The sequence below is a fragment of the Dendrobates tinctorius genome, unplaced genomic scaffold, assembly GCF_039654945.1.
Source record: "Dendrobates tinctorius isolate UK_male_01 unplaced genomic scaffold, ASM3965494v1 ptg000156l, whole genome shotgun sequence".
Classification (NCBI taxonomy): Eukaryota; Metazoa; Chordata; class Amphibia; order Anura; family Dendrobatidae; genus Dendrobates; species Dendrobates tinctorius.
The window spans coordinates 20,504,200-20,519,461 of NW_027361823.1; the positions used below are offsets into that span (position 1 = coordinate 20,504,200).

At 46.1% G+C, this 15,262-nt stretch overlaps 1 protein-coding gene across 1 annotated transcript; it reads left to right on the forward strand.

Annotated features, from left to right (window-relative positions):
- Positions 1 to 589: 589 nt before the first annotated feature.
- Positions 590 to 1,951, forward strand: LOC141051249 (uncharacterized). The gene is made up of 2 exons (XM_073548115.1): positions 590 to 711; positions 826 to 1,951. Exons 1-2 carry the CDS (start codon positions 620 to 622, stop codon positions 1,823 to 1,825), a joined length of 1,092 nt encoding a protein of 363 aa, XP_073404216.1. The 5' UTR covers positions 590 to 619; the 3' UTR covers positions 1,826 to 1,951.
- Positions 1,952 to 15,262: the final 13,311 nt, after the last annotated feature.

The window sequence follows — 15,262 nt, forward strand, 5'->3', positions numbered from 1 at the left end:
AGTGCCTCCCAGGGTCGTCGGCGACAGCAACGCGGCGGTCACCAGCGTGTAAGTATAAATATTTTTGCTTTGTTTTTTTTGCACTTTTTATTTCATTTCTTTTGTGGAGGCTAATTATGTTATTTTTGTCTTTTTCTTTAACAGCCTTCACAGCGTGCTCCCGACTCTGACGGTGAGGATGGAGGGATTGATGTGGACCGCCTCATCGATCTCGTCAGAGAAAGGGAGCCGCTCTGGAATATGGCTGACCGCCGCCACGCTGACCTGATCGTTACCCGACGACTCTGGGAGGAAATCTGTTCGCTCCTTGTGGACCGCTGGGAGGACCTCGAAGCTCGGGCCCAGATTAAAGAGCGTAAGTATATACAGTACCGGTTGCTTGATTTAAACCAGTGTTTCCCGAACTCCAGTCCTCGTGGTCCCCACGGATCATGTGTTCAGGATTTCTATTTACTTTGGAAATCCTGAAAACATGACCCCTGGGGACCATGAGGACTGGAGTTTGGGAAACACTGATGTTGTATACTAACCACTTTGTCCTTTCTCGTTTCAGGGGAGAGAATTGTGAAGCGGTGGCGCTTCTGTGAGGGATCATTTCAAGAAGGAGTTCAATAAAGAGATGCGGGCCCCGAGTGGATCTGGAGGACGCAGGAGCAAGTACAAGTACGCACGAGCCCTGTCGTTCCTCCGGGAGACAATGCTCACCAGAAGGTAAATATTACACACCACATGTGACAAAAAAATGTTTACATGTAACTTTTTTTTTTCAGCCAGGGCCATACCATGTCACTATTTTAATTGTTTTTTTTTCTCTTTATTCCACAGCACGGTGAGCAGCACTCGGGAGCCTGCACGATTGGACCCTTCTGAGGCGATCCCTGAGGAGACCGGCACCGAGGGACACTTCGACCGCCCTGGTACATCTGCACCTTCCCAGCCTTCCCACACATTCGACCCATCTGTCCCATCCACCAGCACCAGCACAGGAGCATCGTGGCCGCCTACATTACATGAAGCTGCTGGTGAGGAGATCGCTTTCCCTTTACCCCACCCTTCTGCCCCTGCCACCTCTAGTACACCTGCGGGTACTGGGCGGCAGCGGCAGAGGGGTCAGGAAAAGAGTTATGCGCCAGAGTTCTTGCATCTGAATGCATCTTTCCAGAACTGTCTAAAAGTCTTGTCAGAGCAAATCTCCGCAGGCTTTCAGCAGATCAACTCCAGCATTCTGGAGGTGAAGACACTTCTGCAAACCATGCATTCAGAAGCAAGATCTTCGCCAAACCACACCTTTTTCAGGTCTGTTGTGGAGCGCATGGCAACACTATCTCCTACCCAGCAGATGCATGTAATGCATTCGTGCCACGGTGCTCTACAGCAGGTTACCTCCCAACCTCCACCTCCCACCACTGTAGTTCCTCCACCTGCACCCCCTCCAGCCACTTTCCATCCTCCCCCTCCTATTACATCTGCACCCCCTCCAGCCACTTTCCATCCTCCCCCTCCTATTACATCTGCACCCCCTCCAGCCACTTTCCATCCTCCCCCTCCTATTACATACCAGCAACCTCACCAGTACCAGCAACCTTCCCAGTACCAGCAACCTCCCCAGTACCAGACATCTCCCCACTTCCAGCAACCTGCCCCGTACCAAACTCCTTCCCCGTACCAAACTCCTTCCCCGTACCAAACTCCTTCCCCATACAACTTTCCATCAACATCATCTGCTCCTACAGTCCCTGCCCAACCCTCCACTCCACCGCCCACCACCTCTTCTGCCTCCCACATGTCCACCCATTCTGTAGCTTTTCCACACCATCACCTCTAACTGTTCCTTCCCCACCACGATCCCAGTCCTCTCTCCACACTCCCATTGTCGAAGTGTCCCGCAGCCCCTCCAGCAGTATTTCCACCCCACACTACACCGAGTTATAATGTTTTTTTTGTAATAAAAATGCCCATTTGGTTGGTTTCAAACCTTTATTAAAAAAGTTTTTTTAACTTTAAAAACAGTTTACACAAAAAAAATATTTTAAATAAAAGTTAAATTATTGTTTACACTGGTTGTCTGTCATTTCTTTCTGCGGCGAAATATGTTTAAAAAAAGGTTAAATACAGGGTATTTAAAAGGTAAAAAGGTATTCAAAACCAGGTATATAACTGTGGGTAAATTTTAGCTTTTTGCCACAGTTGTGTTCCTGGTTGTGTTTGAAGCAAAGTATTTCACCTAAAAAGTTGTGTTTATTGTTGGTGATTTCCTAACAATGTACACAACTTTTGTTAAAAGGTGAAATACTTTGCATAAAACACAACCAGGTACACACCTGTGGCCTAAAGCTAAAAATAGAGACCATGACAAGATAGCCAACTTTGGTTGGCAAAGGTATATACTGTTGGTACAGAAGGTACACAAGTTTGGTTAGGGCACAAATCTTTCACACTCTGTCATCCTGCCAGTGTACTCTGCCTTGAGGTGACATAAAGTATAGTGCAAAATTGTCCCTCATTACTGAAACCGTCACAGAACTTCTAGTGGTAATGTCATGGTAATCTTGCAAGGTGGTTTCTTCAGAGGTGTCCTCAATGGAAATGGGTTCCTTGCAGATAACAAAATTGTGGAGTACCACGCACGCTTTGATCACCTCGTCCACAGTTTCTGTCTTGAGGTTGATCGCAGTCAATAGGACCCGCCATTTGGCTGTCAGAATACCAAAGGTACATTCAACCATTCTTCTTGCTCTTGTGAGGCGGTAATTAAAAATGCGTTTTGGTCTTGTCAATCCTCTGCTAGAGTACGGTTTCAAAAGGTGTTCTGACAGCTGGAAGGCTTCATCCCCTACACAGACAAATGGCATAGGTGGACCAGATGTTTGCGGCAGCGGTCTAGGTGGTGGGAACTGGAAGGTGTTTCCATACAGTTTACGCCCCATGGCAGACAGTTTGAAAACTTGAGAGTCATTGGAGCGGCCATAGGCCCCAATATCAACCGCAATAAATTTGTATTCCGCGTCAGCGATGGCCATGAGGACAATTGAAAAATATTTCTTGTAATTGAAATATTCCGATCCCGATCCAGCTGGCTTTACAATGCGGATATGTTTCCCGTCCACAGCGCCCAAGTAGTTGGGAAACTGACATATCTGTTGAAACTTGTCAGCAATTTCAATCCACCTCTCTGTTGTGGGCTCTGGTAAAAACTCTTCAGCTAAGGAGTCCCACAGTGCACGGCATGTGTACTTCACAATTCCAGATATGGTGGAAATCCCGAGTCTGTACTGGAAATGCAGTGACGAAAGGGATTCTCCAGTTGCAAGAAATCTGTGGGGAATTAAAAAACAATAAATTAGTTTTAAATCACAGCATTACATACCAAAACTGAGCTATAACACTTGGAGATACAAACTACCACCAACAAGATTGCAGTGAAAGTGTGCTCTGATGCGATCACATCCAATAAATGTGGCTTACCTTAAAGTCACCATCAGACGCTCTGCGGGTGAAACAGAGAAGCGGCAATAGGTGTCCGCTTTTCTTATGAGGTGTGCAATGCGCTCCACCAAGTAATCAAAATTCTCCATTTTCATCCTAACATATCCAAAAAATTTATCCGGGTTTCGTCGAAGGTCCATGCAGAGTGTAGAATAGACCCCACGCGTCATTCTCTTGGCTGTGATGGGGTGAATCCACAAACGTCGTCTACGATGCCTGATGCGCTGCTGTCTCGCTCTCTCCTTCTCCAGAACAATCACCCTCAAACGATTCGCCTCCGCTATAAAATCCGCCAAATTCTTCAAAATATTTCCAATGACAACATCCATCTTCGCCAGTAACTTGCTCTTCTCTCCAACCTGCACTTTCTCCTCGACAACCTGTCAAAGAAGGGCTGTAGGAACACTCTATATATAGTTTTCCAGTAGCCAATCCCGTTCGGAAGGCCACAAGGGTCAATTTTAAAAACCGGATCCGGCGTAATCCATCGAAAAACGGATAGAAAAACGGATGAACCGGATGAGACGGATCCGGTTTTGTCTGTCAAGAAAAAGACGGATCCGGCAGAAAACCGAATCTGTCACATCCGGTTTTACTAAACATTTGCCGGATCCGGCGTTCCGGCACGACGCCGGATCGCGCCTGACGCCGAAAACCTGATGTGTGAAAGTAGCTTAAGACTTGCTTCCCCATTCATTAACATTGGACTCGCTAGACTCGCAACGAGTAGCGAGTCCCGGGCTCGGACTCGCTAGAGTCAAGCGATTCCGAGTAATTTAGGACTCGCCCATCACTATGAGTGACGTACCAAGTGAATGCTATGTGCAGAGGTAAGAAGTCTTTGTGGAAAGCTGAGTGACATACCAAGTGAATGCTATGTGCAGAGGTAAGAAGTCTTTGTGGAAAGCTGAGTGACGTACCTGTAGGGAGAATAGATAGATAGCATATAAATCTTTGGTGCTAATTCTCCAGCCATAATATCTCAGCAAATAAATACTTATTGTTAATTTAGTGACATGTGACTGAAAGGTCTAGGCCTAAAGTTGAGAAAAAGACAGTTAATAAAGAGGAAGGATATATTCAACATGAGTGGGAAAAAGCGAGGTCGTGGTGAAAGAGGGCATAGGCTTGGTGTTCGAGGTGTTCATGGGGTAAGTGTTAATGTTACTGAAAGATCTACTGATGAAACACCAGCTTGTCCTATCCAAAGACAACTGACAACTTCTGTTACTGGATGGGCTGCTTAAATTCGTTGCTTTGGCAGCCGCACAGCGGTACACCTTAAGGGTCAGAAAGAGCATGTGCTCCAGTGAATGGCAAGTGTTGGATCAAGTGGCCTCTCCTCCACTTCCTCCACCTAAACATCACACACAGTACAGTCCACAGAGGTGGCACTCCAACTGCCCTTGTACCCTTGTTTTCCCCGCAGTCACAACACTCCAACCACCCAACTGACTGTTGGGAACCACAGATAGGTAAGTCTGCAGAGCTGTTCACACATTCTATTCCATTGGCATCAAAGGTCTGCTCCAAATATTCACACACTCAAGATGAGGAAATCATCTGCTCTGATGCCCAAAATTTTTTAATGTTGGGTCCGGGGCCAGATGAAGTAGTGTTCAAGCAGAGTCCTTACATTAACTGCCAGAGGTGGAGGTGTTCCTGATGAGACTCAGATGCCAGAGGTGCATGCGAACTGTACTGTACTGTCAGGGCAGGAAGAGGGAGGAGGGTGACACTCAGAGCAAGGAGTGGGGGAACAGAAAGGATGATGATGAGGTTGTAGATCCCACGTGGTGTGAACCCAGAAGCACACACCTGAGTAGCTTAGCAAACAAAATGTAAGAAGAGGAAGATGAGGAGGTTAAGGTCCGACTTCCCACACAGATATGGAGTGATGCAACTATGACAAGCACTGCATCTTCAGGCATAATTCTGGCTGTGTCTAGCAGCAGCCGTGGGTCTGCAGTTTGCAGGGGCGGTAAGGGTTGCCTAGCCTGGGACTTATTTGAGAACGCAACTCACGGTATCTGCCAACTTTGTAAAAATGACTTAGTAGAGGCAAAAATTCCAATAATACTATATTCAGGCGCCAGCACATGTGCATTCAGCATGCGCTAGTCTGTGAATCTCACTGCGCTAAAATGGGCCTAGCGGACCTCGCCAACCACCGGCTGCCCCATCAACCACATCTGCTGCTTCTTCCTCTTCCGTCACTGTGGCAAGTGTTCTCACACAGGTCTCCACTTGTTTGCCTGATACAGTTGGGGTGAGTGAGAGCCAATCAGCTGTTACAGAAGTGGACATGCCTGCTGTTTTTGATCGATCTCAGACACCGAACAAACCACATATTTCTCAATCCACCATAAGATCTTCGCCTGCATCTCACTCATAGTGCAGCAGTTTGTCGGGTTCACCCTACTCCATCCTATCTCAGCACAGCAGCCAGCCCTCGGTCCTGCAGTTGTGATCACGTAAAAGATTATTTCCTCCTACACGTGGCAAAACTAAGAGCTTGACCTTCACCTTCTTCAATCTGTTGGTCACGGAAATGCTTCCTTTCTGCCTGGTGGATACAGATGGTTTCGGAAAGATGATGGCCATCACAGTCCCCCAGTACCAGTTGACCAGTTGCCATTATTTCAGTAAGAAAGCTATGCCTCTGCTACAACAACATGTCACAGACAAAATCACCTGTTCTTTAAAAAACTGTATGTCTGACAGGGTGCATTTCACCACTTACACCTGGACAAGCAACCATGGGCAGGGGCATTACATTTCGCTGACTGGGAACTGGGTGACTCTGTTGGCTGTGGGGGCAGGTAGGGAAAGGGCTGCTCTACAAGTCTTTGAATCCCCACGGCTTGCTTCCGCCACTGCTTCTGCCTCCTCCACCTGCGTCCTCAATCTCTCCCTTAATGAGACATGCATTCCAACAGTGCAGAGAGAATCCCCCACATCCATATTGTGCAGACAGATCTCACCGCAGTCAGGCAGTGATTAAATTAATATGCCGCAGTCACGCAGCTCTAGAGATGTGGTCAGCTATCTAGGCCGAGTTAGAGCAATGGCTGTCTACTAAATCTGGAGCCAGGGAAGGCTGTGTGTGATAATGTTGCAAACCTGGTGGCACCCCTACACTGGGGCAACCTTATACTCGCGCCCTGCATGGCTCACATTCTCAAATTGGTAATGCAGCAATTTCTCAGACACTATCCCGAACTGGATGCGCTACTGCAGAAAGCAGTTTACTCACTTCTGCCATTCGCAACCCGTGGGTAATCAATTTGAATCGCTACCGAGGTCTTTTTGCCTAGCGGATAAGCGGTTGATATGCAATGTGCTGACAAGGTAGAATTCCACTCTGCACATGTTGCAGCATATTTGGCAACAATGGCAAGACCTGATGCAGTATGCCATATTGCATAGCCTGGTCCAACATAGTTTGGACATGGTGTAAATCACACTTGCGAAGCGAGCACAGATGAAGGACATCTGCACCCTTCTGCACAGTTTCAAAATGGCTACTAAGGCTGGTTTCACATTTGCGTTTTTTAGCGCTGGAAAAAAACGCATACGTGCGCATGCGATTTTTCCCCTATATTTAACATGGGTGCGCATACCTGCGCGCTTGTAAGCGCATGTATGCGATTTTCATGCGCTGCGTTTTTTTGGGGTGTGCGTTGGTATTTTCCAGACGCAGCATGTTGCATTTTTTGGCCCTGGAAAAAATCGCATGCGCACGTATGCGCACGTTTTGCGCTAAAAATGGCCATTATAGCCTATGGATGCGCATACGTGCGCACTGGCATGCGCAGGTATGCGTTTTTTTAGCACTGCGTTTTTTGGGTGGTGTCCACTTTTTATCCTAGTTAGAATCTTCTAAAGTCAAAAAAAAAAAGTCTATATAAAGGAGGTGCCTGCCAAAACTCTGCCACTACTACACTGACAGATTGAAGAGCAGACAGTCAACCAAGAACCCATTATATCAGCGAAGAATGTGAGTATATTACATTATATGCCTGTCCTTTTAAATTATGTATGTACTAATGATTTTTATTATTTTTACATGCAGTATGTCTTCAGAATCCGAGTATTCCCCATCGCGGCAGGAATTGGCGCAAGCAGACCGTGAGGTGATTATTTTCGTGCATCTGGTAAGTATATCTGCTGCTTCTCCAAATCTCTTACGTTTTTTTCAACTTTCTTAAGACATCGTCATCATCATCTGCGGACGGGACTAGTGAGGGCGAAGAGCAGGAGCAGCGAAGCCAAGTCCCGGTGGTGATACGGAATGTAAGTATCAAATGATTTGTAATGTTCTTTATTTTTTATCTTCTATTTTTACTCTTTTTTTTGTTTCTTTTTTTGTAACTTTTTATTCAATTTAATTTGATTATTCTAATGAATGTGTTTTGTCTAGGTTCCACAACGGGATGAAGACGTCTACCTGGATAATGAGCAGCTCATCAGCCTGGTCCAGGAGCGTTCGCCGTTGTGGGACAGCCGTGACCGGCTGTACAAGGACAATGTGGTGACCCGGCGGCTATGGAATGAGGTGGCCGCAGCGTTGATGGATGGCTGGGACAGCGCCACAGCATCCTCCAAAAAGGCGTTTAGTGAGTATTTCCCTGCTCTGTATTGTGCCGCAGTGACTGTTGTCCTTGACGGCACTGTTGGGTTTCGTGCTAGGCGTATTCTAGCAGGAAACCCAACAGTGTCATCGGGGTCTGCAGTGACTGCTTTGAGTATTGTATTGCTACATTGTGCCTCAGTGACTGTTGTCCTTGACGGCACTGTTGGGTTTCGTGCTAGGCGTATTCTAGCAGGAAACCCAACAGTGTCATCGGGGTCTACAGTGACTGCTTTGAGTATTGTATTGCTACATTGTGCCTCAGTGACTGTTGTCCTTGACGGCACTGTTGGGTTTCGTGCTAGGCGTATTCTAGCAGGAAACCCAACAGTGTCATCGGTGTCTACAGTGACTGCTTTGAGTATTGTATTGCTACATTGTGCCGCAGTGACTGTTGTCCTTGACGGCACTGTTGGGTTTCGTGCTAGGTGTATTCTAGCAGGAAACCCAACAGTGTCATCGGGGTCTACAGTGACTGCTTTGAGTATTGTATTGCTACATTGTGCCGCAGTGACTGTTGTCCTTGACGGCACTGTTGGGTTTCGTGCTAGGTGTATTCTAGCAGGAAACCCAACAGTGTCATCGGGGTCTACAGTGACTGCTTTGAGTATTGTATTGCTACATTGTGCCGCAGTGACTGTTGTCCTTGACGGCACTGTTTTTTTTTATCAACAGTGGACAAAGTCCGAACACGTTGGCGTTCGATCAAGGACCGCTTCAACAGTGATGTTCGTGCTGAGGGCCAGGTTCGCAGTGGATCTGCGTCAAGGACCAGAACTAGATACCGTCACTATCACGCGTTGCAGTTCCTAAGACCGGTCCTTGCCACAAGATCGTAAGTATTATACATTTTGGGTTTTTATTTTTATTAATCTGTGTTTTTCTAATCCACAGCTGATGCTTCTTGTAAAGGCATGGTAGTAATGATTTTCCTTTCTTCCACAGCACCTGGAGCAGCACCCTGCAACCTGGCCCTGGAGCGGTCCTTCCTCGGACGTCCTCTGACCCGTCCCAGCCATCCGACAGCCAGGAACCACCTTGCAGGTCAACCACACACACAGCTGGTGACCAGGAAGCTGGGCCATCAGGTGTTCCCCTGTCCCAGGTCTCTGCCACTGGTTATGCGGGCACTACCCGCCAGCGGCAGAGGGCCTTGGACAGGAATGTCTTGCCCGAGTTTATGCATTTGAGCGAGACATTTAATTCCAGCCTCAAGTCACTGTCCGACAGAGTTGAAAGCGGTTTTGCACTCATGGAACGTGGTTTTAACCACTTTGAACACCGCTTCAATTCTGTAGAACAGCGCCTTGACCGTCTGGAGGCCGACCTCAACAGACCAGCACACCATTTTTTTAGTAAGATTGAAAAGGGCATGGCGGAACACCTTAGTCCTGATCAACAGCTGAATGTGCTGCAGGCCTGCAACAATGCTTTCTTGCAGGCTATGCAGCATAATCGGTACGGTCAGCAGTCAGTGGTGTCCTTTCCACCTGTGCCACCATTGACTCGCTTCACCTCACTACCTACTTGTGCTGCATACCACTGCACGGACACCTCTATTCAAAGCCAGGACACCCACCGTTACACCACCACAAGTCTGAGTGCAGCTGGTCACTTCACCGACACCACCATGGCAAGCGCTGCTCCTGTCTGGAGCACCACCGCCAATCCCATGCATGCGTGGAGCTCAGCCACCACTAGGCAAACATGGAACAGCCCTGCCGCTACAACAACATGTAGTAGCCCTGCCACCACCACTCTGCAAACCTGGACCATCACTGCCGCCACCAGTCCTCCTGCAAGGACGAGCACTGACAATGAAGAGCAGCAGCAGCCACCTCAGCAGCAGCAGCCACCTCAGCAGCAGCCACCTCAGCAGCAGCCGCCACCTCAGCAGCAGCAGCAACCACCTCAGCAGCAGCCACCTCAGCAGCAGCCGCCACCTCAGCAGCAGCAGCCACCTCAGCAGCAGCCGCCACCTCAGCAGCAGCCGCCACCTCAGCAGCAACAGCCGCCACCTCAGCAGCAGCAGCCATACCAGCAGACGGGGGACCTACATTCCATATTTGCCCCTAGTTCAAGGCGAAATCAATCAAGGCGGGCATTGGGCCAAAGTCGGTCCAGGCACACAAGCCTACGGCGACATGCCATTACAACTAATGTACCTGAACAGATTTCCTCTCCTACAAGTGTTCCTAGTTTAATTCCCTTAACTGGACTACCTTCCCCCACAAGTTTTGTTGCCCCTTCCCCTCAAACACCGTCTTCAACTGCAAGTGTTGCATATTCCCTGCACACCCCCAAATTGAAACCATCTGCCCCCAAACGCCGTAAAAAATAATTTTTAGGTTTATTTTTGTGATAAAAAATAAATTTACATTTGTGGTTCACCATTACTAAGTTTCATTAATGTTGTTTGCGCCGCTCACACACACTGATGGGTAAATACATGTTAAAAACCAACCCAAGGCCTAGTATAGTCATATGTGAAATAACATGGACTAGTATAGTCATTCCAAGGCCTAGTGTAATAACTCTAGTTTTACCAACTAGAATCTGGTTTCATGAAAAACAAACTGTTGAAACTTGTCTAAAAAATAAGTTTCTTTCTAGTTTCACCAGTTTGTTTTTTGTGAAATAAGATGCTAGTTGTTAAAAATCGAGTTATTACAGTAGGCCTTGGTATGACTATACTAGGCCGTGGTATTTCACATATTACTATACTACTAGCCCCAAGGCCTACTATAATCATATTTGAAATACCACGGCCTAGTATAGTCATTCCAAGGCCTAGTGTAATAACTCTAGTTTTACCAACTAGAATCTGGTTTCATGAAAAACAAACTGTTGAAACTTGTCTTAAAAATAATTATCTTTCTAGTTTCACCAGTTTGTTTTTTGTGAAACAAGATTGTTAAAAATCGAGTTATTACAGTAGGCCTTGGTATGACTATACTAGGCCGTGGCATTTCACATATTACTATACTACTAGCCCCAAGGCCTACTATACTCATATTTGAAATACCACGGCCTAGTATAGTCATTCCAAGGCCTAGTGTAATAACTCTAGTTTTACCAACTAGAATCTGGTTTCATGAAAAACAAACTGTTGAAACTTGTCAAGTTTCACCCGTTTGTTTTTTGTGAAACAAGATCCTAGTTGGTAAAAATCGAGTAGGCCTTGTTATGACTATACTAGGCCGTGGTATTTCACATATGACTATACTAGTAGGCCCAAGGCCTACTATACTCATATTTGAAATACCACGGACTAGTATAGTCATTCCAAGGCCTAGTGTAATAACTTGTAAGTTGGAATGGAGCAGATTACATTCATCCACTCAATGCTGACTTGTATTCCCCATGGACTTTCATTGGGGTTGGGTTTTGAGGGTTGTGTTTTGAGAAAATCACATACTTTGTTTTCAACTAGTTGCACAACTTTCTCTTGAAAAAAAAATGGTTTCCTGATTCATGGCCTGCAGCTTTGCTCTTTCCAATATATTTCACGCAGACTAGCAATGCTGCATTTTAACTCATATGTGTATTTACCTGCCCAGGTGTGTGAACATCAAAAAATTCAGTTATACATGGGAAGTTTTTTATTAAATTGGAGTTTAAAAAATATAGTGCACTCAGTAATGGTATCAAATAAGGTTTTTTATTACCATAAACAAACAAAAACATTACACCATTTCATCTTGCCAGTGCACCCGTCCTACATCAGAAATAAAGTAGGCCACAAATTGGTCCCTCATTTGGCCAACTTCAACGGATGACCTGAGAGTGTGCTGAGTGAATTCAGGCAATGGGTTAGGAGCATCATCGTCCAGTTCAAAGGTCGGGTGCTCTTTAGCCATCACAAAGTTATGTAGAACCACACAGGCCTTCACCACCTCATCGACTGTTTCAAGTTTAAGATTAATGGCCGTGCCCAGAATTCGCCATCTGGAAACAAGAATCCCAAAAGCACACTCGACAGTTCTTCTGGCCCTGGTCAGCCTGTAATTAAATATTTTTTTGGTGTGGTCCAAGTCCCGGCTGGAGTAGGGTTTCAGTAAGTTTCCGCACATTTGAAAAGCCTCATCGCCAACCATTACAAAGGGCAGTGGCGGAGCTTCGGTGTGAGGAAGAGGCCGTGGCATAGGGAAATTAAATTGGTTGCCATACAACCTCCGGCCCATGTCTGAGTTTTTAAAAGCCTGTGAGTCATTACCACGGCCAAATGCTCCAATGTCCACTGCTACAAACATACATCCGGCATCCGCAATCGCAATGAGTACTATTGAAAAGTACTTTTTGTAATTATAGTACTCAGATCCCGTTCTTTGGGGTTTGATGATCCGTATGTGTTTACCATCAACAGCTCCCAAACAGTTGGGAAAATTGCATACTGTCCAGAATTTGTCAGCAATTTCCATCCACTTTTCAGCGGTGGGCAGGGGCATAAATTCTGGGCAAAGAACATTCCAGAGAGCCCGGCAGGTGTCAGCAACAATTCCAGACAAGGTAGAGATTCCAATACGGTACTGGAAGTGTAGTGAAGATAGGGTTTCTCCAGTCGCCAGGAATCTGTGAACAGACAAAGAAGTAAAATTAATATTTATGTATATTATTTTAAAAAACTATAAAATAAAATATTAGTACATTCACGAAAACTAATTACCCAAGGTTTTGAATACTAAATTTAAAAAAAAACCATCAGACCGCACCCCTTGGTTTTTAAAACATACCGTAATGTCACCAGTAGCCGTTCCTCAGGAGGAATCGCACGACGGAGCTGTGTGTCCTGTCTCCGGATGGATTGTTGGACACGAGCAAGCAAATCCAAGAAACTTTCGTGGGACATCCGGATATAATCTGTAAATTTCTCCGGGTTTGCCTGTAGCTCGCTGTAGAGGGTGTGGTATGCCCCACGGCTCTCCCGGAGTTCAACAATCGGATGTATCCACATACGCCGCCGTCTTCGCTGCCTCTCTCTCTTCCTTTGTTCATGGCAAGCAACTGCATACGCCTGAGCCATCGCGATGTCCAAATCCAAGTTGAAGTGAAAACTCTTCCAGCGCAGATCCATGGTCACGAGAAGAATCAAGCAAATGTGAAGAATACTGTAGACAGGGTCTATATATATTAACATACCACACCCACAATGAAGTCCCATTGGTCTTGTGTGTTGTTGAATGGTTGTTTTTTCTTTTTTGTGGGGTTTTTCCAAAATCTGTAAAAAAACGCAAACGCACTAAAAACGCATACAAACGCGCAAAAACGCTGCGTTTTTTTCCTGCATGCGCATTAAAATGCTGGAAAAAAACGCAGCGTTTGTATGCATTTGTATGCGTTTTTTTAATGCGTTTTTTTGCGGGAAAAACGCGCTGCAAAAAAAAGCAAGTGTGAAACTAGCCTAAGATGGTTAGTGCAGACGATGCCATCATCAGCATCACTATTCCGGTCATCTAGATGCTGGAGCACACTTTGAATAGTCTGAGAGAGGAGGTGGTGATCCCAGAGGAAAAGGAGGATGCGGAAGGGAAAATAGTATCTCTAAATTTCGAACTTTCATCGCACAGGCAGGTGCCATGTCAGGGTGGATTACAGAGGGAGGCTCATGGTACCAAACAAACTGTTAGTGTAGGTGAAGGAGCTGAGGAACAAATGGAGGAGGATAAGGAGAAAGAGGTGATGGACGCACAACAGTCAGGAGATGAAGACGATAATGATCCCCTCTATATTGTCTGTGGTTGGCAGGAGGGGGCGGAGGAAGCAAGCTTGAGGGTTACCCCACCACCAACACACCATGGACTTGGACCTCAGCATCTTCTACATGATGCCCGTATTGTTAGGATTAGAAACAGTGTGGACTACTTGGTTGCCACTCTGTTAGATCCACTGTACAAGAGTAAATATTGCCAGATGCTTCCCCCCTGGAAAGGGATGCATGCATGCTGGAGTATCGAAACATGCTTGTATAGAATCAAAAGAGTGATTTTCCGTAAGACATCAGTGAGGCAAATAGTGTGCAATGTATTTATAGACTTCCAGCCATGGAAATGTCAAGTTATCAATGCAAAAACATTAGCAGCAGTGTAAGTGGCAGAAGCAATTTCTGTGAGTTGCTTCATAAATTCTTCAGACCAGCCCATGCACCAGTAGAACAGAATACTAATCTGACACACAGTAAATGACTGAGTAGGAGGGTGCAGGAGTATCCTGAGCTCAATATCTATTTCAACAGGGGGGCAATTTGGACCCTTTTGCATTTTGGGCTTCAAAAATGGAAGAGTGGCCTGAGCTCGCCTGTCATGGCTTGGAGGTTTGTCATGCCTGGCAGCCAGCTTTCTCTCAGAACGTGTCCTCAGCTCTACTGGTGGAGTCCTGACAGATAAGCTCATCCAGCTGTCCCCTGAAAGTGTAGACCAACCAACTTTCATCAAGGTGAACAATTCATGGATCTCCAAAGACTTTTGCACCCCAGTTGCAGACTGGGCAGGCTAGGCGATGTTGTAGTTTATAGTATGCTGCATTGATCTCGCATTATTGCAGTCTGTGACACCTGTGTCATGGCTTCTGTGGTTGCTGTTTCTACTGCTGCTGTGTTCATCTGGTGGGTTGCCTGTAGTGGAAGGGGCTTCAGAGCCCCAATATACTACTTCTGCTCTGGGAAATTTGATGCCAGTTTAGTGGTGTTTGGCAATAATTTTTTGAAATGTGTAGACTCCAAATTGGGACTCCATCTGGTGGGTTGTCTGTAGTGGAAGGGGTGTCAGAGCCTCATTATAAAATGTTTACTGTTGATCAATTGATGCCACATTTCCTGGTGTCTGTCCCTAATTTTTGGAAATGTTTGGACTCCAAGTTGGATCTCCTTCATGTGAGCTGCCTGTAGCAGTAGGGTTCCCAGACCAGTAAGCATGCACTTACTTTTAATCAAATACATATATTACTATCCTTAAATTTTTCTAACATTATTAGCCTACGAAACTGATATTTTTGCCACCTTAGTGTGGCTGAGCTGAAGAGCAGTTCGAGCTGTTACATGAGTTATCAGAGCTACCAGCACAGCAGGCCCACACTGGTCTTTCTCCCACCTCTTAAATTCAAATCTGTGAATGCTGGCGCAGACCCTGTCTCATGCATGGTCCATGC

Excerpts from the sequence above, each read along its gene's own strand:
- LOC141051249 (XM_073548115.1), top strand. The coding sequence starts at position 620 with ATGCGGGCCCCGAGTGGATCTGGAGGACGCAGGAGCAAGTACAAGTAC. Across the intron at positions 712-825 it reads GAGACAATGCTCACCAGAAG|CACGGTGAGCAGCACTCGGG; the intron begins GTAAATATTACA and ends TTTATTCCACAG.